At 43.7% G+C, this 27,271-nt stretch overlaps 1 protein-coding gene across 3 annotated transcripts in view; it reads right to left on the bottom strand.

Annotated features, from left to right (window-relative positions):
* Window positions 1–27,271, bottom strand: part of LOC127583043 (rho GTPase-activating protein 27-like) — a 185,022-nt gene that overhangs the window by 29,336 nt on the left and 128,415 nt on the right. For all 3 annotated transcript variants that reach the window (XM_052038756.1, XM_052038757.1, XM_052038758.1), the window contains 3 exons: window positions 12,340–12,738; window positions 5,692–5,919; window positions 3,919–3,999 (listed from right to left, as the gene is read on the bottom strand). In XM_052038756.1, the coding sequence (XP_051894716.1) occupies window positions 3,919–3,999; window positions 5,692–5,919; window positions 12,340–12,738 (708 nt within the window). The remainder of the gene's footprint in view (window positions 1–3,918; window positions 4,000–5,691; window positions 5,920–12,339; window positions 12,739–27,271) is intronic.

The following is a 27,271-nucleotide window of genomic DNA, read 5'->3' as shown; positions in this document are numbered from 1 at the left end:
TGTGTTGTGCTGTATACAGAGCAGGATCTACAGAAGGCTCACACATTGTCCTTGGACAATGAGTGGATAATGAGGTGGAGAGGGAGGACTGGAGTGACTCAACCTGGCCAATCGTGTAGCCAGAAGAAGAGATTCAAAGATCCAATCAGATTAGGAGTGGGAGATTCGAGGAGTAGGCCACCTGTGAGTGAGTAAGGTTAAATTTTCTTCAGTGACTTATCAGAGCTGCTTTTATCCACTCAATCCATTTACAGGCCTCCTGATGTTTGGGCCAAGTGATACTAAATACAACACACATGACTCATTTTCAGCTCCATTCTTCAAGGACCAATTGCAAGAGGATGGATTTGGGATATGTGCGGTATTGGGCATGGGAAAAATCACTTTCCTGCTGGTGTGACTGAAGATAACTGAGGAAATGAGTAGCAGTATGATCCTTTGCACAGGGCTTCAGTGCTGCACGTTAATTGTGAACAAGTGAACACAATGGTGCATACGTCTACATCCTGATGTGCAAATTACTCCTACTGTTTCAATCAGTTCTTTGCAAGTCTACTCAGGCCATCGGTCCTCAAACCAACTCATCCTGCAGGGGTGGAGATCACCTCCTGTCCCTGCAATGCCACAGATCCATGTCAGGCCACCAGTGGCCTTCAACATCTTTGTGCAATGTTCTGGTCCTTCCTCAATAAGTTCATGGAGCGTAAAGAGAAGTTCATGGTCATGAGTGCCTCCCAACTAGCAATCGTACCACTCGTCTTGTATTGCCAATATCAGCTTCCTCCTCCAGTACTCCCTCATTATCCACTCATTGTCCAAGGACAACGCGTGAGCCTTCTGCAGATCCAGCTCTGTATACAGCACAACACACCAACTTTGACGGCCACCACAGGCGTGCATTGCAGGGCACTTCCACATTTGTCCAGGGCACGTGAAAGACTTGATCAACGATCCTGGGTGTGATACAATCAAAGACATTGATCTTTCATTAATGGGGTATCACTCACCTCCAAACTACCAGTAGCTAATCATACCCAATCTGAAAACAGATCAGGAAGGGTTCAGTTCAGCAAGACCAAGAGATTGAGGCACCCTGTGGTTGCAAATCGGTTGCACATTTATGGACTGAAAGCAGGTGAGGAACACTGAGCAGGTTGGGGTACCATGATTTCAATATGCATGCAGTTGATGATACCATGCACCCAGAGGAATTCAACCATGGCAACTACCATGTGCCTGGCTATTCTTACAGGCCATCCTGGCAAACAAGTCATCAGTCACCTTCCTTATATACACATGCAATGGCAATTGGGAAACCCTGGAAGACATCTCCAGGCAGAACCCCAGAGTGATCCCAAGTCTGAGGAGATGAGTGATTTTGACGTGAACTGGTAAAGTGTGGCCAACAGATCCAACAAGCATCAGGCCTGACTTCAATATGCTGCAAATGTCTGCCATCACCTGACACAAGACTCTGATCCTCTTGAGTCACTGGGGTTCAGGCACATAGGTGAACCTTCTCTGTCCATACAGCATTTCCGATGCCTTTTATGTGCTACCCACTATGTTGTATCCTTCCCTCCTGTGCAACTGCAAGAGTTTGAGGAGCAGCCTAATGGCACTGCTGAGGCTCCCTCTGACGTTCACTGTTGTTCTCTTGCCAATCCCAAACTACAGCGGTGTATGCAGGGCCCAGCATATGTGGACACAGCACAATGGTGCAGCTAGTAGAGCCACTGCCTCACAGGACCAGCAGCTCGGGTTCAACCTTGAACCTCCACTGCTGTCGGTGTGGAATTTGTATGTCCTCCCTGTGACCATGTGGGTTTCCTCCCACATCCCAAAAGGTGCACAGGTTGGTAGGTTAGCTAGCCACTGTAAGTTGCCCCCGGTGGGAAGGTGATAGGTAGAACCTGGGGGGAGTTGATGGAAATCCGAGGAGATCAAAAGGTTTTTTTTATGTAAATGGGTGCTTGATGATCACATGGATTCGATGGCTGAAGGACCAAGCTTCTGTGCTCTGTGACAAAGTAACCATGCTACAACGAGCTGTAAAATGCACCCCACCACTATTTATGGCAACTGGTCTGTGTGCTGCATCCTGGTCCCAGCACATTCTCTTTCTCTCTCATCTGCTTCTTTTTACTCTCCTCCAGGCAGATCAGTTCCCTCTCTTAGATGGCATGAAAAGCAATTGCATCACCAGGACAACCTTGGTTTCCATCCTACAACAAACACCCGCCGTGTTCTCCAACCCTGCAACTTAAAGCTTGCTTGCATCCTCACTTTTCCAGCTCTGATGACAGTTCATTAACCCAAGGCATTCTCCACAGATACTGCCGAGTATCCACAGTATCTTGTTTTTTATGCATGTGAAGATAGTCACCTACAGAGTTTGGCAACCAAGCAGCAAAGTTTAGAAACTTCTCTCCAGTGGCTGTAAATTTATCTCCAATTTTTCCATAGAACATTTGTCACGTTTACTCAAGGAACCAATGTTTCTCCAACAGACTTTTGTTAAGTCGCCAGTCCCCATTCGTTACCGCTGCACCTTGATTTCACTGCCAAGTTCCATAAGCTCAAGAGACAGATGCAGATAAAATTAAGTCACAAACCCCAGTTAATACTGCCCTTAATGTGCAAGGGTTGCACTAAGTTGATAAACTGCCTCTCTCAAGGGGGCTTCCCACAAGCAGTATAACATGCTTGTAGAGTTTCCAACAAGCCATCACCCTTTAAGTGCTTAACTCCCGTCATCTCCCAAGCCCTACTGCTCACTGGAGTTACAAACAATGCATTGACATTGTACTTCAGCTCATTTCTTCTAAGAAATCTTACAGTTACAGACGCAAACTTGACTAGAAATTGGATTTCACTCATTGCTGGTGCACTAAACAAATATTGCCATTAACTCTAACCTACAGGAGAGGTGACTCGCTGCAAGTCAATACATTGACGACAACACATTTTAAAATACTTGTTGGGCTATTTTACCCATAGTTGGCTCACTGAAATGCATGATTCCTGATGACAACTTCAGGCAGAGGTCAGAGCTGCAGCACCATTGCCCCTTGGATTAATGGGAAATGTATCAGCCTTAAAGCCTAGAACAGACGTGTTCTTTCACATCCTCATCCCTGTGTTTTTACTTGTATCCATGGCAGCCATTTGTCCATTTGCAGTCATAGTGAGTTCCTATTTTACGACCACTTACTTGGTAATCTGGTTTTAGTGCATCAAAAATGAGTGTAATCCCATAAAAATGCACATAGAACAAGTTTTCATCCTTATTTACACCTAAAAACAAGAGCAATTCACTCCAGTTTTTGACTGAATGGAAAGGCACACGTCTTCACTTGGTCTGGCCACACCCCTTCCCCCATGATCTGCCAGGCATTGATTCCTGTGCTCCCAGTGGCTCCACTGCAACATTTTCATGGTGCAGGCAGCAGCAGAGCTGAGGTCTCTACAGGGGAATGTTGCTTCAGGCGCTCAGCCTGCCACAAACTAACCTGCTGTACAAGCAGAACACAGACCAACCTGGCAACTTAGTGCAAGGTTTGTTCCTTGTTGGGCAGTGAATGCAAAACACATTGTAGGGTATTGTACCAGTTAATTAAGAAATGAGCGTCATACACATTGTCTGCGTACGTGATGGTTCTATCAATGTTGAGGAAATGATACCTGCATCTGGAAATATCCCACCCAATTTCCTGGGCTGGTCTTCCATTGGAACAGGCCCAATTCCATTAAAATCTTTACAAAGTTAATTTTATGCTGACTTTATGCATGGATACAGATGTAGTTAGGTCCAACATTCAAGCAATAAGTGGCCATGAAATGGGTACTCGATGACTGACAGTTATCAATCAAGGTTCCTTTATGTTTCAATTTCCAGTAGTTACAACCATTCCTTACCTGTGGAAGTTCCCATTCTGATTTGTCTTCATCTGGATTATAATAATAAAACTTCCCATTGCTGTCCACGTGCCTGATCCACTATGCGGAACAAAATACAAATCGAGATCACACTATATCACTTTCATTGTACAAAAGGTTGAAATTCCTATAAAAGAATTAATGTTTGAGGAAATTATAACATTTAAGGCACAAAGTCCAAGATTTTGGATAGATGCAGAAAAGTGAACAAGGTCACTGAACTACTCCCAGGAATTGTTCTTTGCTGAAAAGACCAGGGAAAAACAATGTGGCAGCAATGCAGCTACACTTATGTCATTCAATGGCAGCACCAAGCTACCCTTTGGTTCTGATAGGAGACAGAAATCCCCCACATGTGAAGCACAGGAAGTTCACATTCAGACACAGCAAGTAATTAGAAAGGCAAATGGACTGTTGTCCTTATTGCAAGAGTGGATGTTGCAGAAAAGTAGGAAAACTTGGCACTATAGGGCCTCTTCCCCATAACCCTCAATTCCCCAGCAGTGGAGAGATCACACCTGTGAGACCACCCCACACCTACAGTACTCCTGTATACTGTTTGGATCTGCTTACGGATACATTAGATACATTAGCTTTAGGGGCTGTTGAAAGAAGGTTCACAAGGTTGATTTCTGGTATGAGAGCAAAGCTTGAGCAGATTGGGCCCAGACCCATTGGAGTTTAGAAGCAGACAGTGGGTATTATAAAAACACACAAGATACAGAGGTGGTTTGGCAGGGTAAATGCTGATAGAATGTTTCCCTGCATGGGGGGAATGTCGAGAACAAGGATACAGCTTCAGAATAGAAGGAGTTTATTTAATATGGAGATGAGGAGGAAGTTCTTCTCTCAGAGGGTTGTGAATATTTGGAATACTCTATCCCAGAAAACTGGAGGAGAAATAATTCAGTAGTGAAATGGACCAGTTTTGGACCTAGGGGAGTCAACTGTGCCAGGAAACAAGTAGAAAGGAGAGCTGAAGTCAAGATTGGACTAACCATGAGCTAATTGTATGGCACAGCAGACTATTCCTGCTCCACTTTCTTAAATTCTATGTCCATTAATTGGTGCATGTAATATTTTTAGTGTTTGTTGACAATGAAGTGGACTTTGACCTTTATTAACTGTTAAAATGGCAATCTTTCCTCATTCTTCATTAGTGGCCCAATAAGAGAAGGATAAATGCTACAAATGTGCACTACAGATCAAAATCACCAGCCACCAGCACTGCCTTTAGGGACCATGAATTTGCATGATTTATATTTCAAACTCCATAATTAAAAACTGTTTTGCAAGAATCTTCCACAGACTCCATTACAGAAGATTTAGAGGAATTATCTACACTGGGCTACCTGAAAAGTCGACACATAAATTCTTCAACGGAGACTAGGCAACCTCACAACTGGTCAACAAAAGTTTGAGATAAATATGGGCAATCAACAAATGATGTAAAGTTAATGGCTATTTATACTAGATGACAATTTTAATTCTCAATATTAAACCAACACAACACAATCAAATTTCTCTCTTCACTATTTTAGCAGATACATTGCACCATAATTTAAACAGATTATTAATGAAAGCAGGAGATAAGTATGCAATTGCATTATGTTACAACACCATTTCAACGTAGTTATTTCAATGTCATTACATCAAAAATATAAAGGGTTTTGCCTTCAGAATGCAAAATTACAAATTTCAAACATTACACTTCATTCTAACACTGCACAAAGACATTAACATGCTTCTTACTTTTTCTTGGGTAACTTCACTTGTATAAAGCATCTGCCCTTCTTGATCCAACCCAAGGGACCAGCCCGGGGGAGTTGGATCAACCGACTGGTATATAGGTGTATCCACTGGCGACTGTGGCTCACTGTATTCCTCCTGTGACCAGTTCGAGGGCTGCCGCCGATGACCCTGGTATGCAGGAGGACTCTCCTCAATAAATTCTGGGTAATCTTTTTCTGGAGTGGGAGGCTGAAATGAGCATAAGAATTGAGTATTCACTAAACCAAAACCAAAACAGGGAAGAATTCACGTCTGATTAGTCATGGGATTGACAGTTGCAGGAGTAAGTTTAGGGCGAGTTGATCAAATGTGTTACACGGAGCGATGGTTCCAGAAGCTGTGGGTTACGAGCCTACAGAGCCATGTTTGCTTTAATCCAGTTTATGTTGATCTATGAAAGTTTAGTGAAAAGCACAGTTTATGTTCATCTCTCCTGAAAGCAGTCCCTCTTTGCTGGGAATATTCTTGCACAGATACCGACAGCCACCCACATCAAATATCCTGGTGGTACTGCATTACCTACATTGGTATTCTTCACCTTGGAGCACCTACCAAGCCTCACTTTGCTATTTGATCAGGGAGGCATCACAGACAACCTGCTCACAATTAGGGCAAGGAAAGCTGTTACATATTACTCCGAACACCTTATCTGCATACCGTAATGTAGCTCGATACAATGCAACATGACAACCAGTGCCATGACTAAGGTGATCCAATGCAGCACTTGTTAACACATGAAGTCCTCTGGTATGAGGAGAGCTGAAAATGTAACTTTTGTTCATCATCTGTGGCTCAGGCACAGAGGTGGAGTGTGAATGTTTATTACTTATTCATTGCATTTTTAGAATGGGTACATGCTGAAAATGACATTATTTAAAACCAACTGGTTTTCTCTTTTTACCAGATTTGAGAGTCTCGTTAACCCGAAACATTATCTATTTTTCTTTCCATAGCAGCTGCCTGACCCACTGAGTATTTCTGTATTTCTTCCCAGATTTCCAGCATCTGCAACTTTTTATTTTGATTTTCATTTATTTTTCATTTGGCACTGCTTTAGGGAAGATGAAGGTCAATCTTCTGGAATTCTTGAGGAGAAGGTGCACATTATGTGAGACTAAACTATCTTTTACATCTGCCAAATGCGACCAACTAGAACTATTAATGGATATTTGCAATTAATTGGTCCCAAAGCAAGTATTGTCCAGAGTTCTTTGTCCCTTCATAAAAGGATGTCATTTTGTGACCTGTCTGTATTTAGGATGATAGATCAGAACTAATTTTAATCGGAGTAGCTCATGTGTATGCTTAATGTGGCAAATGCAGACAAAGAACAACCAGCTTGTGTTTTTTTTCCACCCTGTATTGATTACAAGACCTGTGTCCCTGAAATTACCTGTTATGCAATGATAACTGAAGATGCAACCATTCAGTTGGTGGCTTTCTGACAATCAGACGTGATAACAGAACCACAAGTTCCACCCTGGGCATGCTGTGTATACCATTTGTTATCCTGTCATTATTTTTTTTTAAAATGAAGCATTGGTACACAGGAGCCACCAGCGAGGCCAACACTCATTACCTATCTCTTGAGGAAGTGGCAGTAAGTCAGTCACTTCCTTGAACCACTCTAGTCCATGGCGAAGGTACTCCCACAGCACTGACAGCAGTGCCGGAATGTTGATGCAGTGACAGCGAATAACCAGCAGATAATTTCCAAGTCAGGGACGAGAATGGGAAGAGAATGTGCAGATAATCTGCAGCTGTGCGCCTAGCCAACTGCTACACCCGACCTTCGAGATTGGGGTCTATGGCGCGAGAGGCACAGCTGAAAATTTCTTGGCAAGTGGCTTTGCTGCATCCTGTTGATAGCACGTGGTGAAGAAAATGTACGGTTTAACCAGATGTATGATGCGAGTTTTATTTTCGTTCTTTTCCTGAATATTTTTCTTTCCTCAATCAGGGTTTCCTTTCCATATTCAGTAAAAAAAATCTACCCTCCTATATATTAATTTTTTTTAAAAACCACTCGAGGAAAGTGCGCCCCTCAAAACCTGTATTCATGCAGAATCACAAGTTAAGCAGGGACAGGAGGCAGGCTTCTGCATTATCTAAAGGGCTCAGCCTTCCTGATCCATAGCAGTGGAGCGCAGGGATCACACTCTCTGGCTTTAAGAACTCTTTTTGGAGCCAAATCCTGCTGGCTGTGACCGGAACCACCAGCACCGAGCCACTGAAACCAAGGCCAGTCCCGGATTTGCCAAGATGCAGCACCAAACCAGGACTGGGGGAGATTGGGCAGGTGAGACTTTATTCCCTGGAGCGTAGGAGACTGAGGGGTGACCTTATAGAGGTGTATAAAGTGGAATGTACACTATCTTTACCTGAAGGGAAAGGGAGTCAAAAACTAGAGGGCGTCGGTTTAAGGTGAGAGATTTAAAAGGGACCCAAGGGATAACTTCTTCACACAGAGGGTTGTGTATATATGGAACGAGCTGCCTGAAGAAGTGGTTGAGGCAGGTACAATAACAATATTTAAAAGACATTTAGACAGTTACATGGATAGGAAAGGTTTAGAGGGATATGGGCCAAACACAGGCAAATATGGCCTGCTTAGATGGGCATCTTGGTCAGCATGGAGGAGTTGTATTACTCTCCAATTCTATGACTGGCCAACTGATTCAGGGTTGGGTGGGGGAATCCAACGTTAGAGCCCTATTTTGCTGGGATTTCGCAGCATCACATTGGAGAAATTAGCATTCCGATCCAGACATAGTATCTGGGAGCTCATCGATTCCAATGGGGTTCAAGGGAATCAGATTTGGAGTCATAGAGTACTACAGCACAGAAACAGGCCCTTCGGCCCATCTAGTCCATGCCGACCTGATCTTCTGCCTAGTCGCATCTACCTGCACCTGGACCATATCCCTCCAAACCCCTCCCATCCATGTACCTATCCAAATTTCTCTTAAGTGTTACAATTGAACTCACATCTACCACTTCTGCTGTCAGCTCGTTCCACACTCGCACCACCCTCTGAGTGAAGAAGTTTCCTCTCAGATCCCCCTTAAATATTTCACCTTTCACCCTAAACCTAGGTCCTCTAGTTCCAGTCTCACCCAATCTGAGGGGAAGAAGCCTACATACATTCACTCTATCGATACCCCTCATAATTTTGTATACCTCTATAAGATCTGCCCTTATTTTCCTGTGCTCCAGGGAATAAAGTCCTAACTTATTCAACCTTTCCCTATAACTCAGGTCCTCAAGTCCCAGCAACAACCTTGTAAATTTTCTCTGCTCTCTTTAAAGCTTATTGATAACTTTCCTGTAGGTAGGTGACCAGAACTGCACACAATACTCTAAAATCGGTCTCACCAACGTCTTGTACAACTTCAACATAACATCCCAACCCCTGTACTCAGTGCCCTGATTTATGAAGGCTTATGTGCCAAAAGCTCTCTTTACGACCCTATCTACCTGTGACGCCACTTACAAGGAATTACGGATCTGTATTCCCAGGTCCTCTTGTTCTACCGCACACCTCACTACCATTCACTGTGCAAATCTTACCCTGGTTTGACCTCCCAAAGTGCAACACCTCACACTTGTCCGCATTAAATTCTATCCGTCACCTTTCAGCCCATTTTCCGAGCTGGTCAAGGGCACACTGCAAGCTTTGATAGTCTTCCTCGCTTAGGAAGCAAAGTGAATGATTTTTAAAAGATTTTTCAGCTTTAATGTTTTTAATTATTTTAAAATATGTGTGTGCTTGTGTGTTATCTGCTGAATATGGTGGTAGAGCAGTAATTAAGGTAATGGAGATGCTAGAGACCACTGATGCTGGAATCTGGAGCAAAAAATAAACTACTGGAAGAACACACTGGATGTTAGCAGCATCTGGGTGGCAAGGGGATGGTCGATATGTCAGAGACCCTGCATCAATGGTTAAGGTAATCCAAAAGTCTAGGCTAATAATCAAAGACTTTGGTTATTTAAGTTCAGCTAATAGTCAGGAATTTAAGAAACAGAACTAGTCATTAGTAAAACCACCAGTTTGTTGGAAAGGTCCACCTACCTTTGGGGAGAGAATCTGCCAACCTTACCTAATCTGATGTGGATGCGACTCCAAACCCCCGCTGAAATGGCCCAGCTGGTCACTCAGCTCAAGGATGGGCTTGTCAGTGATGCCCAGTTCACAAAAAAAGTTAATAATGTTTATATTTACTTGAATTTTAAAAGTTCTCTTTTAATATCAGAGACATTTAAATGATACTTTTGACTAAAGGTGAAGCTCCATTTGTCTTCCACCAGGGATGGTTCACATTCGGACCTCCAATCAGTGCTGCCTGAAGCCTAGTCCCCATTTGGTTGTCTCCCCCATATTTAAGCATGTGGAGGGCCAGTGAATTAGTGAAGGCTTGTGGGATCTGTGGTTGGTGACTCCAAGTAGTGGGCCATGTCTGCTCCAGTATGATCTGTCTAGCTGTGTTCACTCCCAACCTCCCTGATCTCCAAATTCTGCCAATATCGCTCTGGCTGATTGCACCTCCTCCTCCTCCAACAACCCCTCCTGTTAGAGCCCAGCTGAATCATGTTTTTCCTCACTGGTCCTGGGCACCATCCCTTCCCTTTTCCAGCCCCCCTGGGCACCAACCCTTCTCCAATCTCTGATCCAATGGTCCTTTCCTCAGTGCCTCATTCCTCCCAAGTCCAGGTCCAACACACTATCACCCACCAGCCCCTCTCCCCCATGTAAAAGGGAGCAAAAACTCTGCAAAATTATGAAGCAGTCGACCCATAAAGCAAATCCAAAAATGTATGGCAAAATACCTAAATGAAAGTGACTTGATTCAGTAGGTTAGAAGATTAAGGCAGCTTGTTTTTTTTCATTCAAATGATTATAATACGTGGGGAGTGGATGAGCAGTTGGACCTCCAAGATCAAAGCAAATGAGACTGCAGATGCGGGAATCTGTAACAAAAACAAAACGCTGGAAGAACTCAATGGGTCAAGCAGCATCTGTGGAGGCAGAAGGTGCGCGTTGAAGTTTCAGGTCAAGACCCAGCATGAGGACTGAACGGGAAGAGGAAAGATAACCAGTATTTCACAATTCAAGGGAGGGTTGGGACAGAGGCTGGTAGTGATAGTTGGAACCAGATGGGGAGGGGACGATGGGCAGATGCAACCAGCCAAGGGAGGAGTGTAGGAGATGGGGAAGGTGAACAAAGGGCAGGGGGTGTGGGGGGGGGGAGGGTGAGTGTGTATGGAAAAGAACACTGGGTGGGGGGGGGGGGGAGGGGGGTGTTCTTCTCCCTCAGTGAAATTAGAAAATCAATATTCATACCATTGGATTGTGAGGTTCCCAAGTGGAATACCAGAAGCTGCCCTTCTAATTTGCACTTGGCCTATCCGTAGCAATGGAGAAGGCTGAGGACAGACAGGTCAGTATGACAGTGGGAAGGAGAGTTAAAATAACATGCAACCCGGAAGCTCAAGATGGCTGTTGCAGACACAGTACAGGCACTCCTTTGTAGAGGAAGCCTTGATGTGAGCACTGAATGCAGGAGACCAGCTTGGAAGGGGTGCAGGTGAATTTCTGCTTAGGTCCCTGGGTGGTGGGGAGGGAGGTGGTGGTGAAGGGACAGGTATTCAACCTCCTACATTTGCAGGGGAAAGTACCAGGGAATGGGGAGTGGTGCGTGGGGAGGACTGAGCAGAGCAGGGAATCACAGAGAGAATGGTCCCTGCGGAAAGCAGAAAGAGGGGAAGATACGACTTGTGGTGGGATCACGTTGGAGCTGACAGATGATGCGGAGGCTGGTGGGTTGAAAGGCGAGGACTAAGCGTTGCTGCTCTGTTTGGTTGGGGGTGGGAGAGGGGACTGCGAGCAAACATGTGGGAAATGGAGGTAATGGAGGTGAGGACTCCAGCAACCATGGCAGGGGCGACCATTAAGGTCAATGGTTTTAAAATAGTTTAACGGACCTTTGGATGAATATATGGACAAAAACTAAGATGGTCCTCGAGCTGGTTTATTACAGGGAGGCAGGTGGGATTTGATTATTTCTGGAAAGGCTTCTGCGCTTCTTTAATTAATTCATCCTTTCTTCAACCTTGGTGATGTCAAGACCCTTGCATCTGTCTTACCCCAATCCCAAATAGTTATTCAGGGTCAGGCACACCTAGTGCTTTACTGAAAATTAAAATTAAAAAACTCCAGGTTCTGGAAATCTGAGAGATAAACAGAAATTGCTGGAAACATTCAGCAGGTTAGGCAGCATCAGTGTAGAGAGAAACAGTATCAGGCTGAAACATTAACAAACTTGATGAGGCAGCTTTGACCTGAAATGTTAAGTCGGTTTCTTTCCCCGCAGATGTTGCCTGACCCGATGAATACTTCCAGTATTTTGTTACAGTGCTTTGCAATTAGAAAGACATTTAGGAGTTGCACTGTGGAGGGTAGTTCTCTCCACAGGAATTCTATCCACTGAATTGAATATCAGGCAAATGGTGGAAATGTCACCGACTTTGAAACCAAATCCCAATTCCTATTTCTTAGAAAAGACACAAATCAGCAAGCTTCCCCTCCAGCCAGCCATAGTAACATACCCTCTGGTCTCGGAGAGTATCCTCACGCTCCATCGTCTCTGCCTCTTGTCCCGGTAGCTCCCACGTGGTCTCCCCAGTTGCTGGATTATAGTAGTAGGGTTGACCACTGACTTCATCAAAGTGTGATTCCCATTCTGCCGAGGGAATGCTTATGCTGGAACTGCGAGAAGGTGGGGCTTGCTGCTCCCTGCTGTCCGGGGTATCGAACGGACAGTCCCAGGTCGTCTCTCCAGTCACCGGGTTGTAGTAGAAAGGCTGCCCACTCGCTTGGTCAGTATGTGTTTCCCATTCTTCCTGCTGATTGGTTAAGCCAGTGCTGGGAACTGATTGTTCCTCTGCTAACTCCTGCTTCAGCTGTGCAACGTTCTGATACACTGCCTCAGATTTCTTATTGAAAACCTTTAAAAGAGAAAGAGATTCACTGAAGTCTGTGTGGGGAAATAGAGAGAACAAACTTGCATTTTTATATCACCCTTCCACTCCTCAAGAGATCCCAAAGTTCTTCACGAGCAAAACAGTCCATTTCTGGCTGTACACAGGGGAATGTTACAGCATATTAAAAGGGTAAATTGCCCTTTTCTTTAAAAAAATACAGATGTTACCCCAGCCCTCTAACTACTGAAGTTCAAATACTGTCAATTTTACTAGTAGTTAAAATAAACGTCACAAAATAGCACTTCAAAATTAGAATAGCTTCTTTGAAGGAGATAGTTTCCACATTAACGCTGCCAACCAAACTGAAGATTGCTTTGAGAAACTGCACCCTGACCTGTGATTGGCAATGATTAGTCAGCAGTGAACGTGGGCAACTTTCAAACACACAGTGCAATAGGCACCGTTCTGCAGCGGGTCCACTACCCTGAAAATTTCCCAAAAGGTCGATACTTGCATTATTAGTTCGAGACTGAGAGTAAGAGACTGAATGGCAATTGTTTAATGGGCGTGATCTGCATTTTTTTTTAAACTGTTACATCCAGGTAAATAGGAACATGGAAACAGAGGGTCTTGGCATATGTTGCCTGAGCCCAGATTAGCAGGGAAGCAAAGGCAAAGTGGTTCATACTACAAGCAGCTTTGGAGTTTGGAAGAGTGAGGGGTCGTCTTATTAAAACATACAAGATCCTTGGGGGGGGGGGGGTGGGGCTTGCTGACAGGGTAGATGTCGAGACATTGCCACTAGTAGGAGAATCTAGAACAAGGGGACATAGATACAAACTTAGGGGACAGACCCTTAAAGCTGAGATATGCAAGAGCTACATCTCGCAGAGGGCGTTGAATCTCTGGAATTCTCTAACCCAGAGTGCTGCGGAGACTGGATCATTGGGGGCATTTAAAGAGGGAGTAGGTAAATTTTTGAAAGATTTGAGTTGAGGGCTCTGGAGAACAGGCACAGAAGTGGAGTGGAGGCCTGGGCAGACCAGCCGTGATTATATTGAACGGCAGGGCAGGCTCGAGGGGCTGATGTAGCCAACTCCTGCTCCTAGCTTCATATGTTCTTATGTTTTAAGAGCTGGAAAGCGGGCCTCTTCATTTCACTGCTTAATGGAAAGGCTCCCATATCTACACTTTGACTATTTCTGTCAAATCATTGTCAAAAAAAGTCAAATCTGATCACAAACATTCAATGATGCTGATCATACTGACAACTTTGACTGCCCGAATCTTGGGTGGGGACTCACTGGTCAAAGTCATTTCACAAGTGCAGCTGGTTATTTATGTTGAGACTTCTCCTGTGCTGCACTGCAGGGGGAAGTGGATACAACACTAGGCAGATCTTTTGTCATCTCAGTGTTTTAAATTTAATCATGTTCAATTAGTTCAAGAATCAGAACTTATGTAGGACTTTTTAAAAGCTTTATCGCATTGATTGAAATTAAATGGAGATGTCATTGCTGGCAAAAAACATTACTGCTTTGCAATCAGGAATGTCTCTGAAACTGAACTGAGATAGATAGCCAGTTGTGCTTTAGTAATGTTGTTAAAAGAGAGTTCCTCTCCTCTTCCAGTGAAGAGATTACCATTCCAGCTCTTGCATACCGTCACGTACACAGATCAGTGTGGGAGTTGAACCTATGACTGATAAATCAGAGGCATGTCTGCAACCAAATGAGGCAAGGGTGACATCTGACAACTACTTTGAAGTGGAATGATATTGGTAAATACAACACTTTGTACTCAGAAATATCTCATAATCAACAATGAGATAGTACTTAAATGGTTGGCATGGACAGGATGGACTCCACTAATATCATCAAATGTTGGCCCAAGGACACAAATCCTCTTTACCTTGTGGAGGGGTCTGCTTCTTAATCAATAACTCGTGGTGCTCGGACGTGATAGTCCTGGCGAGTTCCTGCTCACCCAGCCTGGAATAGCTAAGAGTGAAGTGCCACCCATACTACCCACCACGGGAGTTCACGTCAGCTATCCTGATGGAAGTCTGCATCCCACCCCAGATGGACGTGAAGCCTGCACTCGATAAGCTATACTCTGTGGTCAACAGCCTTGAAACAGGACACCCTGAGGCCCTCTGCATCACTGTTGGCGACTTCAACCAGGTCAACTTCAAGAGTGTGTTACCAAAATACCATCAGCACGTTTCCTGTCCCACCAGGGGCCCAAGTACCCTTGACCATTGCTATACAGAACAAGGGAGATGATTGTGGATTTTAGAAAGGCCCAGGCTGAGCACTCGCCCCTGTGCATCAATGGCACCATTGTACAGAGAGTCAGCTGTTACAAGTTCTTGGGAATACATATAACAGACTACCTGTCCTGGTCAACCAACATCTCCTCTCTCACCAAGGCGGCACAGCAGCATCTCCACTTTTTATGGCGGCTGAAGAGAGCAAACCTGCCCTCCCCCACCCTCACCACATTCTACAGGGGTACCATTGAGAGTGTCCTGACCAGCTGCATCTCTGCCTGGTATGGTAACTGTAACATCTCTGATTGTAAGTCTTTGCAGAGAATTGAGAGTAGAGCTGGAAAGATCATTGGAGTACCTCTTCCCTCCATCCTGGATATCTACAACACATGATGCACACGCAAGGTCTGCAGAATCATAGATGACTCTTCTCATCCCTCCCACGACCTATTTGTCCCACTGCCGTCTGGCAAGCAGTACTAGAGCATCTGGGCCAGAACTACTAGACTGTACAACAGTTTTTTCCCCTCAGGCCGTCAGGTTCCTGGAGACAGTTTCAGACAAATGCCGCGTCAAAAGCCCTGGTTTACACAACGGCGTAAAGAACTTTGGCTGCTGCTGAACGTGTTTATACAACGAGTGTAACACACTGAGTTTTTTATTTTCTTCAACTCACTCAGTTTTGCACTAACTATACACTAAATTGTATTCTGTATATTCCGTTTTTTGCACAATTTGTACTTGCACAAATTTTTTGTTTGCGTTTATTGTATGTCTTCTGTTCTATGTCTGTCCTCTGTTGTGAGAGTTTGGGGGAAACAACATTTCGTTCCTCCATGTGTTTTTATAGCATATGGGTGAATGACAAAGTAACTTGAACAACCATCAAAGACATCTGCCCTCACTTTGGTAAGTCAGACCACCAGGCTGTGCTCCTCCCTGCATACAAATAAAAGCTGAACCGGGAGGATCCAGTACAGAAAGTCATATAGTGCTGGTCTGAGGAAATAGATGAGCTTCTACATGACTCCTTTGAGTCGGCAGACTGGTCCATGTTCAAAGACTCAGCTGCCAGCCTACATAAGTATGTCACCACCATCACGGACTTTATCAGCAAGCATGTTAAGGACTACGTACCAAAAAGGACGACTGGGTGTTCCCAAACTGGAAACCATGGATGAACTGGGAGATCCACTCCCTCCGGAAGTCTAGGACCGCAGCATTCAAATCAAGTGACACCGACAATTACAATAAATAAATAGATAAATCGAGATACGACCTCCGTAAAGCTATCAGAGATGCCAAGAGACAATATCAGTCCAAAATAGAGTCCCAGAACAGCCTTCAGTTGTGGCAGGGTTTACATGCTATAAACGGGCTACAAAACTAAGTTGGGCAGGATCGCCGACGACAATGCACCCCTTCCCGATGAGCTTAACGTATCCTATGCATGTGTTGAACAGAAGGGGATTGGTATGTCACCACCCACCCCAACAGCCTCCAATGCACCTGAACCCATGGTCACTGTTGAGGACGTAAGATCAGTCTTCCGGAGAGTGAACCCATGGAAAGCACCTGGCCGGATAGGAAAACAAGGTAACACGCCTTAATGACTACCACCCAATGGCTCTGACGTCCACCATCATGAAATGTTTCAAGAGGCTGGTCATGGCACGCATTAACTCCAGCCTCCCAGAAAACCTCGACCCACTGCAATTCACCTAACGTCAAAACAGGTCTACGGTGGTCGCCATCTCCCTGGCCCTATGTTCATTTCTGGAGCATCTGGATAGTAAAGATAGTAAAAGGTAGTAAACCTACGTTAGACTATCATTTATTGACTACAGCTCCACCTTTAATAGTATAGTTCCAAGCAAAGTCATCACCAAACTCCGAGACCTGGAACTCAACACCTCCCTCTGCAACTGGATCCTTGACTTCCTGACCAACAGACCACAATCAGTGAGGATAGGCAGCAATACCTCCGGCATGATTATTCACAACACTGGTGCCCCACAAGGCTGTGTCCTCAGCCACCTACTCTACTCCCTATACACTCATGACTGCGTGGCCAGGTTCTGCTCTGACACCATCTACAAGTTTGCAGATGACACCATGGTCATCTCTAACAATGAGTCATAGTACAGGAAGGAGATAGAGAGCTCAGTGACATGGTGCCATGACAACAACATTTCCCCCAATGTCAGCAAAACAAAAGAGCTGGTCATTGACTTCAGAAAAGGGGGCAATGAACATGCTCCTGTCTATATCACTAGTGCTGAGGTGAGAGGGTTGAGAGATTCGAGTTCCTAGGAGTAACATCACCAATAGCCTGTCCTGGTCCAAACACGTAGATGCCACGGCCAAGCTCACCAGTGCCTCTACTTCCTCAGGAGGCTAAAGAAATTTGGCATATCCCCCTTGACACTCACCACAGGAATTATCGATGCACCATAGAAAGCAGCACATCACAGAAACCAGCCTCCCCTCCATATACTTCTCAGTGCCTTGGTAAAGCACCCACCTGGGACATTCTCTCTTCTTCCCTCTCCCATCAGGCAGAAGATACAAAAGCCTGAAAGCACGTACCACCAGGCTCAAGGGCAGCTTCTATCTCGCTGTTATAAGACTATTGAATGGTTCCCTAGTACGATAAGATGAACTCTTGACCTCAAAATCTATCTCATTATGACCTTGCATCTTATTGTCTACCTGCACCGCACTTTCTCTGTAACTGTAACACTATATTCTGCATTCTGTATTGTTTTACCTCGATGCACTGTGTAATGAATTGATCTGTATGAACCGTATGCAAGACAAACTTTTCCACTGTACCTCAGTACAAGTGACAATAATAAACCAATTCCAATTCCATTAGTTGCATCAAATCATTATTGCCATGCTCTCAAAATCCAAATGAATATCAACTCCCTCCACAATCCAGTAATGCCTTGCAAGAAAAGCACAAATGAATGTGCACCACTTCAGTGGATCAAAACATACTAGGGGACCATTCAAATAAGACTATTGAACTGTCCTCTAGTATGATAAGATGAATTCTTGACCTCACAATCTACCTCGTTGTGGCCTTGCACCTTATTGTCTGCCTGCACTGCACTTTCTCTGTAACTGTAACACTATATTCTGCATTCTGTTATTGTTTTCCCTTGCACTACCTCAATGCACTGTTGTAATGAAATGATCCGTATGGATGGCATGCAAATCAAAGTTTTTCCACTGTACCTTGGTACGTATGACAATAATAAACTAAATTTACCAATTTTAAATTTACAATTTTATAATTGGATTCCTATTGTCACATGTACAGCATAAAGCTTTTGCTTGCGTACCATCTAGACAGATCATTTTGGTTTCTTTGGGAATAATCAAAACCAGACCACCGTGTCTCTTTCCACATCTCTTGTCTTTCCATATTTACTGGGGATTCCTAAAGTGTTAAAATGGGAAGACATTTGTAGAAAATTGGAAAGGTCAAGCAAAGAGTGAAGCTGTACCTTCGGTTTCAAGTATTCTTGGAATGAACACTTATTGTTTGCAGATTTACCTAATCCAGATGAAACTATTACTTCAGACACCACAGCACACCTCTTAGTCTGAATTACAGAGTCAGAATCAGACATATAATGGGCGTGAACATGGGGGCAATGATGCACAGAGCAACAAATAGCAATGACTTGAGTTAGTTCTGCTGGAACTGCAATTCAGGGAAACTCTTATCATTTGCTTTCCTCTTTCGGACAAGACACATAACCTTGAACAGGAATTTGTCAACTGTTGCACAACTTCTGGAATGCATAACTACCCCATTACATCAGTGGCTTTTCTGCCAATAGGCATGGGGAGCTTAGTGTGGCACTCAGTGAATGGTTATTATGGATGACCTGGGGGCTGGTTGAGGACCAATCATTAGACAACAAGGAAATAGTGCAAAATACAAGAATATAATTTGCTGAAATTTCATATTCCAGCAGGAATGGTGGGTGGATCATCATCATACTCAGCATTAAAACAGCACTCCAAAGACCATAAGTCAAAATTGACAATTAGCCACACAAACAGATATTAGCATAGCAGTCAGGTATTAAAAAACATTTTAAAACTTTAAAGACGAAAAGATAAGCAGCGATATAAGCTGTGGCTCCTCCACTGGTTAAAATGACCCATAAAGATATGGGAATGGCAATGGTACAGAAATAGACTTGGTAAATTTACATCAACTAACCGTTACAACTGAAGTTACATCACTGCATAGTCAACACCCTGATCCACAATTTGAAAGGCTTAAAATATAACACCAGTGATACTGCTGATCAACAACTTTGACTTTTCTCAATCCTCCAGCACTCCCTCTGATACGAGTGCACATTCTCAGCCACCGTGTGACCTTAAGACCAGTTGTCGTATGTCTGAAACTGCCCAAACACCTTTTAATAAGATAAGGACATCTTGCCCATGTCTGCTGATAAGACCCACAATGCAACCCAGTAACCACTGAGACTTCGGCTTGTTCCATGCTTGGAATTTCCTCCCCATGTATCAGTACCTCAAATAAAGTTTTAGCAACAGAGACCTTGCCCATGATTTCCTAAGATTGTGGAACTACAGTAGGATACAGAGGACTTCCTCTCTTCAGGTTGTAATTTGAGCCAAAGTGAGTCAAAGAGCAGAATGTGATGGGTGAGCAAAACCTATGCAAGTTGGACACAGCAGCAGAGTTTTAGATGACCTTGTGTAGAAAAGGGGGCAGTCAGGATGTTGGAACAGTTGAGAATAGAGATAACAGGATACATCATACCAAGGCACTATTTGAAAGAGAATGGGAGAGTGCTTCCTGTTGACCTGCCATCTATAACTCTGGAACCAGAACCAAAATAGATCACCTGGTCATTGCTGTTTATGGGAGTTTGTGAAGTACAAATTGGCTGCTGCTTTCCTATGTTGCAGCACTGATTAAACCTTCATTGCTGCTTTGCCACGTCCTGGGTTCCTGAAAAGTAGAAATTTTCAAGTTCTTGCTTCACTCTGGTCAGCTGTATTCCATTATTGTAAAAGTGACTAACTACTGAATCAGTCACAAGCTGGAGGATTTATTTTCTGATGGGAAAAACATTTCCTTAATGCTGTCAGTCCCAAAGGCAAAGAGATGAAAGACTAAGATGAAGAGGGTTGGGGGAGACTCTTGAATGGTTAGATCAAATGGCCCATTTCTGTCCTGTCGACCCCCCCGTAAAATTCTATACAAAATGTTGGCATTTTCTCTGCCCAATGTAATAAGCAGTTCATATGAAATGCAAAGCATGTGGCTACCAGTATACAATGCTTTTCCAGTTGTCTTAAGCTTCGTCAGAGAAGGCATTAGCCTACTCAGACACGTAGTCTACTAAAATACCCTAAAGAAATTGCAAGTAAATATATTAACCCTTCATCCGCCAGTATTTTTACCTGAAAATCAATGGCAAAAACATTGAGATCAAAACTAAGGATGTGCCAACAACACAGACCATTATTGATATGTAAATCAGATAGCCAGTTCTAGAGATTAACTGATATGGCAAGAATCTCCGAGTCAGAGAGACAGATACAGGATATAAACAGCCACTTCATCCCACCCAATCCGCACTGATCATCAACCACCCCATTTACACCAATCCGACATTAATCCCATCTTTTTATTCTCCCCACATTCTCATCGACTCCTCCCAGATTCTGCCACTCACCTACACATCAGGGGCAATTTACAGAAGCCAATTAACCTACCAGCCTACACATCTTAGTAACTTGAGGGGAAACCCATGTGGTCACAGGGAGAATGTGCAAACACCGCACAATCAAAATGGAACTTGAGTCTCTGGCACCGAGAGGCAGCAACTCTTCGAGCTCTGCCACCCAAGAGCTGAGATTATCTGGAAGCTGTGGATTGATTCATGCTCCACCTTCTTCTCTTCAGATCTTGCCCTCAGCTTGCACATTAAATAAAGAACTCGGATTCCACAGGAATTACCCATTAAACATACTACAGCAAGCTAATGAAAATCAAAAGGTTGCAGATGCTGGAAATCCAAGTCTGTGTCCCAGAAAGCCAAGTCTGGGAATTAAAGGCCACTTTAATATAATGCTAGTTACCTTCTCTAATGTTATATAATTTAAACTGTACAATCTCATTTCTTCAGGTAATAAGTTGTTCAATGACTTTATTTTTAAATATCAGAGTAAATCTTTAATGCTTTTCTTTCTTAATTTTACTCTCTCTTATTCAAATCTCCTCTTTCTCATTTCTCTTTGAGACTTTAATTCACCTTTCTCCTCAATAACTCCTCTAATTCTCTCAACCTTGAAATCTCATTGATCAAGGCACATGACCAGACACGGCTTTCACTGATTTTCAATGCCCTTGCCCCGAATCTGCACAGAATTTTAACTGATAGCACGGTAAGTGACATATTCCACTCCAGAAACACCTGGGCCATTATTTCAATGAATGAGTGGTTAACCCAAGATGACTGCCCAGAGAAACAGCAAATGCAGTTGGAATCGTTTAACTGAAAGGTAAATTGAATAGGTATCCTTTAGAAAATAATATTTTAGGATACATTAGATACGGTGAATTAAAAGCAGAACAGGTGACCTTGGGCTTATGATTTCAAAAGCTGTCCACCACTGGAATTTCCTTCACCCTAATTGCTAAACATTGCTCTGATAATTCTACAGCATAACTGTTGCGCCACGTGAATACAATGCTGGTATAAGGTGAGCTTGGTTCCTTTGCCAACCAGTTTGGATTCCATGTATCAATAGGCTTTAATTTTCCCTGGGCTTTCTATTTTATAACACTATCAGCATGTTGTCCAGTTGACAGCAATAGAATGGGATGGATCCTGAATGGGAATTAGTATGGTTTACCTTTGACTCCTTGCCTTTGGTAGAATTTTCCTTTATTGCTGAAATGACAATGCTGAGCTGAAAGAACATCAAAGCACAATGGCATGAGGGTCTAAATTCTCCCTTACGGGAGTGTGACCAGTGACAGTGGCAACATGAGTAGTCACAACCTGTGAAATGTAACCCTTTTGAATAGAGTAAAGGCCTTATCTTCAGTTGTCTTAAAGGCGGACAGCCTCAAATCCACTACAGCAGACATCTAAAGGCAGCAGCATACATATTCTTTAACTTCTCACCTTAAAGTCCATCAGGCAGCTGACACTTACACTGGCTTCCCCATGCAGACAGGAGTCCATTTGTGCCCCAGATGGATGACCACAAGTTCTAACCATTCCCAAAGTGAGAAAGCCTCCCCAACCGCATTTCATGCAGGATTCTTAAGGCTTCCAGTGTTTGGTCAGATCTTGTAGGGGGACACCCATCAGTACAAAGGAGACAGAACAGCACACATCTTGAGGTCTTCCCACCATAGTAGTGAGCCCTGGTATCCATTTACCCTTACTTTCTCCTGCTGTAACCATATATTCCTCCCCTGAACCTTTCATCTGATTTACAACCCCTGAACCTTCCTTCATTTAATCTCTCTTGCTCTCCACTCTATCACTAATCTTCCCTTTCATTGCTTCTTCATGTGGTCCCCTGCTCCCACATCAACTTTAACTCATTCCAACCTCAGAACTTGTGATTTCCAAAACCTTCTAGATTTGGTGAAAGATCACCATAAATATTAAATCCATTTCTTTCTTTGTAGATGCTCCCAACTTGCTGAGTGGTTCTGACTTATTTTAAATTTCAGATTTACAGTACTTGCAATATTTTATTTAATAAATTCACATTCATTAGGGATCCAAATTAGAATTAACTCCTGCCTGAGCAAGGACCTGGACCCACTGCAATTTGCCCACTGCCACAACAGGTCTACAGCAAATGCAATCTCCCCGGCTCTCCACTCAGCTTTGGAACACCTAGACAACAGCAAAATATCCGCAAGGCTGCTGTTTATTGATTACAGCTCAGCGTTCGACACCATCATCCCTTCAGTAGTAATCAACAAGCTTCAAAACCTGGGCTTCTGCACCTCCCTCTGCAACTGGATCCATGTCTTCCTTATCAGGAGACCAGTCAGTGCGGATCAGTCGTAACATCTCCTCCTCGCTGACAATCAACACAGGCACACCTCAAGGATGCGTGCTTAGTCCACTGCTCTACCCTCTCTACACTCAAGACTGTGTGGCTTGGCACAGCTCAAATGCCATCTATAAATTCGCTGAAGACACCACTGTTGTTGGCAGAATCTCAGATGGCGATGAGGCGGCGTACAGGAGTGAGATAGATCGGCTGGGTGAGTGGTTTTGCAACAACAGCCTCTCACTCAGTGTCAGCAAGACCAAGGAATTGATTGTGGACTTCAGAAAGCGGAAGTCGGGAGAAAACACACCAGTCTTCATTGAGGGTTCAGCGGTGGAAAGGGTGAGTAGCTTCAAATTCCTGGGCATCAACATCTCAGAGGATCTATCTTGGGCCCAACACACTGATGCAATCATGAAGAAGGCACACCAGTAGCTGTACTTCATTAGGAGTTTGAGGAGATTTTGTATGTCACCACAGGCTCTTGCAAATGGCATGCTACGTTGGCGTCGGAAGCATGGCGACACTTGTCGGCTGCCCCCAGAACACTCTACGCAAAAGGTGCATTTCACTGCGTGTTTCAATGTACATCTGACTAATAAAGATATCTTATCTCTTATTGTAGCAAATTTGTACAGATGTACAATGGAGAGCATTCTGAGTGGTTGCATCACTGCCTGGTATGGAGGCTCCAATGTGCAGGATCGAAAGAGGCTGCAGAGGCTTGTAGACTCAGCCAGCTCCATCACGGGCACAACCCTCTCTGCTACTGGGGACACCTTCAAGAGGCAGTGTCTCAAGAAGGCAGCATGGATCATTAAGGACCCTCACCATCCAGGACTTGCCCTCTTTATGTTACTACCATCGGGGAGGAGGTACAGGAGCCTGAAGACCCACACTCAACATTTCAGGAACAGCTTCTTCCCCCCCCGCCATCAGACTTCTGAGCTGTCCATGAAACCATGAACACTACCTCGTTATTCCTCTTTTGCACTATTTATTTACTTTTGTAACTTAGAGTAGTTTTATTGTCTTACACTGTTCTGCTGCCACAAAACAACGAATTTCACAACATATGTCAGTGATAATACACCTGATTCTCATTCAAATGGAAATGAAGACACAAATGATAAAGTAAGTGGATCTTAAGACGTAGAACAAAGGTTCTTTTCCAGCAAAATAAAACAGGAACAACAGTAGTCACACCCCACCTCAACCTCTCTTTGCAACTGAGTCAATGGAGGCAGAGCTGTTAGACTAGCAGTGGACTTGTATGTAAGCCTGGCTTCTATTCCTTACCAGCCTCCACTGTACATAATTAGGTCCTTTTCATGATATATCAACTTGTACATAACACTGCAATTCAAGGTGAAGATCAGAAATAAACAGCTTATGCTTGCAGGTATGGAAAGTGGCTTATAGATGTCAATACAATGAAGAAATAACACACTTTCCCAGGCCATGTTAATGTTTATCAATTTTAAAACTTCAGTTAGATCAATAGGAAATCTTCCCTTTCCAAATTAAAGTTCTGCTTCTTTAATCCCTTCATCTGACCTGCTCAAACCTAGAATCTTGTTGCTTTACTGGTCTCTGCACACTTTTAAGGACAACAACATCCATCCTGTGGTTAGGTTTATTTATGTTTATTTATTGGTGGTACATGGGCAGCACTTATGACTCATCCCTTATTGTCGACGAGAAAGTGCTGCTGATCCACCTTCCTGAACCATTACACATGCTGAAGGTACTCGCATAGTTCTGTTGCACAGGGAGCAATAAGTTGTACAGTCCATGGCTTTGATACATGTACAACAGTCACAATTCAGGCTCTGAAGATTTAGACTCAGTAATGTAATCACTGCCTCCTTATTTTTTCAGCTCTATGCTGGACTGAATCTCATCTAATGGTGCATCTCTTGGATCGCTTTCTGCATGTAGGCACATATTTTTTTCCCCATATATCCACACTAATTATCCCACACCTCTACACATCTAGGGACCAGGGAGAGGGTATCGATCCCTTTCAGCCTGTGCTGCTGCTGACTGATTTGAAACTCTATGAACCTGACTTGTACCATCAACTGGCATCAACTGTCATTTGCAGAAGAGAGATCCAAATTTCTCCCACCTTGTTTTTAAACATCACTCTTAAAAAGGTGTGGTTCTAACTTTAGACTTTGCCTTCTGGTCCTAGATTTCCCCAACCAACAAGTTTCGCATCATCCACCCTATCAATTTCCCTTATTAATTTATAAACTTCCAACAAATTATGTCATCCTTCTAAATTCCAGAGACTACATCCGATGTGTGTGTAATCTTGCTTATAACTGAACCCATGGTATCCTACTGGTAAATTCACAACGCACTCCCTCCAAGGTCATTGCCCTTGAAATTACAGAGTATGGTGCAGTTTTATTCAACACTACATGATCCAAAACTGATTTTACCTGCAGTAAAAACCAAATGGCAATCATGTAAACGTGAAATTGGACCAGCCATCTCCAGCTGCAATCCACAAGAGGCAGAAAAACACCTGTTTGAAAACTCTCCTCCCTGGGTCCATCCTCTTCTCTGCTGGTATTTGGCAGCCATGGGAATTGTGCTTTAAAGAGCCATAGAGTCATACAACACAAAACCAAGCCCTTCTGCCCATCATGCCCATGCCAACCTTTTTGCCCACCTAGACTAACTCCCATTTGCCCGCACCTGGATTGTATCCTTGCATGCTGGTGATCTTCTAGACCTAGGCAGCATAGTGGCGGAAGCCGCTTTACAATGACATTGCTCTCATCTGGACCAACAGGTCACAGTTCAACACATCTTTGGATCATCACTAACGCTGCTACTCACTAGTTTACAATCTTTTGGGGAACCTGATTTGGTACCAGCACTGTGTGCAATGCCATTAAACCGAAGAAAAGGGAGCACCAACTTCCAACAAGAAACCCATTCCACTGGTGTGATGCATGGAACAGTTCACAGTACTCCATCTGTGGTCGAATCTGGGCTTAAGATCTATCTGCCTTCCAATTTGTTACTATCTAAAAAGATTTCAAAAGATCTTAATGTAATTATATTAGGGCATCTTTTTCTCTGCCTCTACTTTTAATCCTATTCAAAATTTTTTTTTAAATAATGGTACTTGTGTAGACATTTTATGCACTTTAATTCTCAAGAAGTTCTCCTATTCAGAACTCCTACCGAGTCAAGAAGTTCTCATTTGTTACTACCTTCTGTTTCCTATCATTAAGCTCAATATTATCTATCCCGCACCATGGTTCACACATCACTAATCAAGTGTCAGCAAGCTCAAAATATCTTCTTCAGATCCCACGGCATAGTCTGTGGTTTCCTGTTAACTCGGGGACAATCCAGATCTGGTTTGGTCTTACAGCAACAAATAAGACACTGGAGGAGTTCAGTGGGGCAAGCAGCAACCGTGGAGGGAAATAGTCAGTTGACATTTTGGGTTGACGGCCTTCATCTGGACTCGTCTATTTCCCTCCACAGATGCTGCCTGACCTGCTGAGCTCCTCCAGTGTTTTGCTTGTTGCTCCAGATTCCAGCATCTGCAGTCTCGTGCCTCTGGTTTGGTCTTGCTTTGACCTTGGCATCTGCACCATGTACTGTTTCATATAGAGAATATTACAAATGGCATAATGAAACAAGTCTCAAAGGCACTTCAAAGACATGAAGACAACACAAGCTCAACATGAATGAGTGAGGGAGAGTTACAGAAATGCAGGCGATTGTGCACAAGTGCTCCATACATCTTTGGACATGTCAACTCCTCTCTGACCCAATGCCATTGCTTGTGTTGGCACCTACCGTGCTCCCCTGTGGAAATTCCAGTTTCCAGTGCTACTGGCAGAAACCTCCCAACATGCTGCACCAGTGAATCCCATCCGAGCAGCTCAAACTTCCATGGGCTTCAATCATATTTTTGTTAGTTTCAAGGTTTTGAATTGGTTTAGTGTACAGTGTGTTTTAAATGTGAAAACTGTATATTTAAAATTCTTAAAGCAACATTTCATGATAGCCCGAACCATTGTTGAGTATTTGTGGATGTTGAAAGGTTTTCAGCAGCATTAAAAGATATTGGAGCCATGAGAGTCGGTGAGCCAAGGGATGAGCCTCACCAGGCGTTGTTTGAGTAGGCATCTGCCTGAACTGAAACAGGCCCCGAACTACGCT

The sequence above is a fragment of the Pristis pectinata genome, chromosome 25, assembly GCF_009764475.1.
Source record: "Pristis pectinata isolate sPriPec2 chromosome 25, sPriPec2.1.pri, whole genome shotgun sequence".
NCBI classification, from domain to species: domain Eukaryota; kingdom Metazoa; phylum Chordata; class Chondrichthyes; order Rhinopristiformes; family Pristidae; genus Pristis; species Pristis pectinata.
This window is presented reverse-complemented; position numbering and strand designations above follow the sequence as displayed.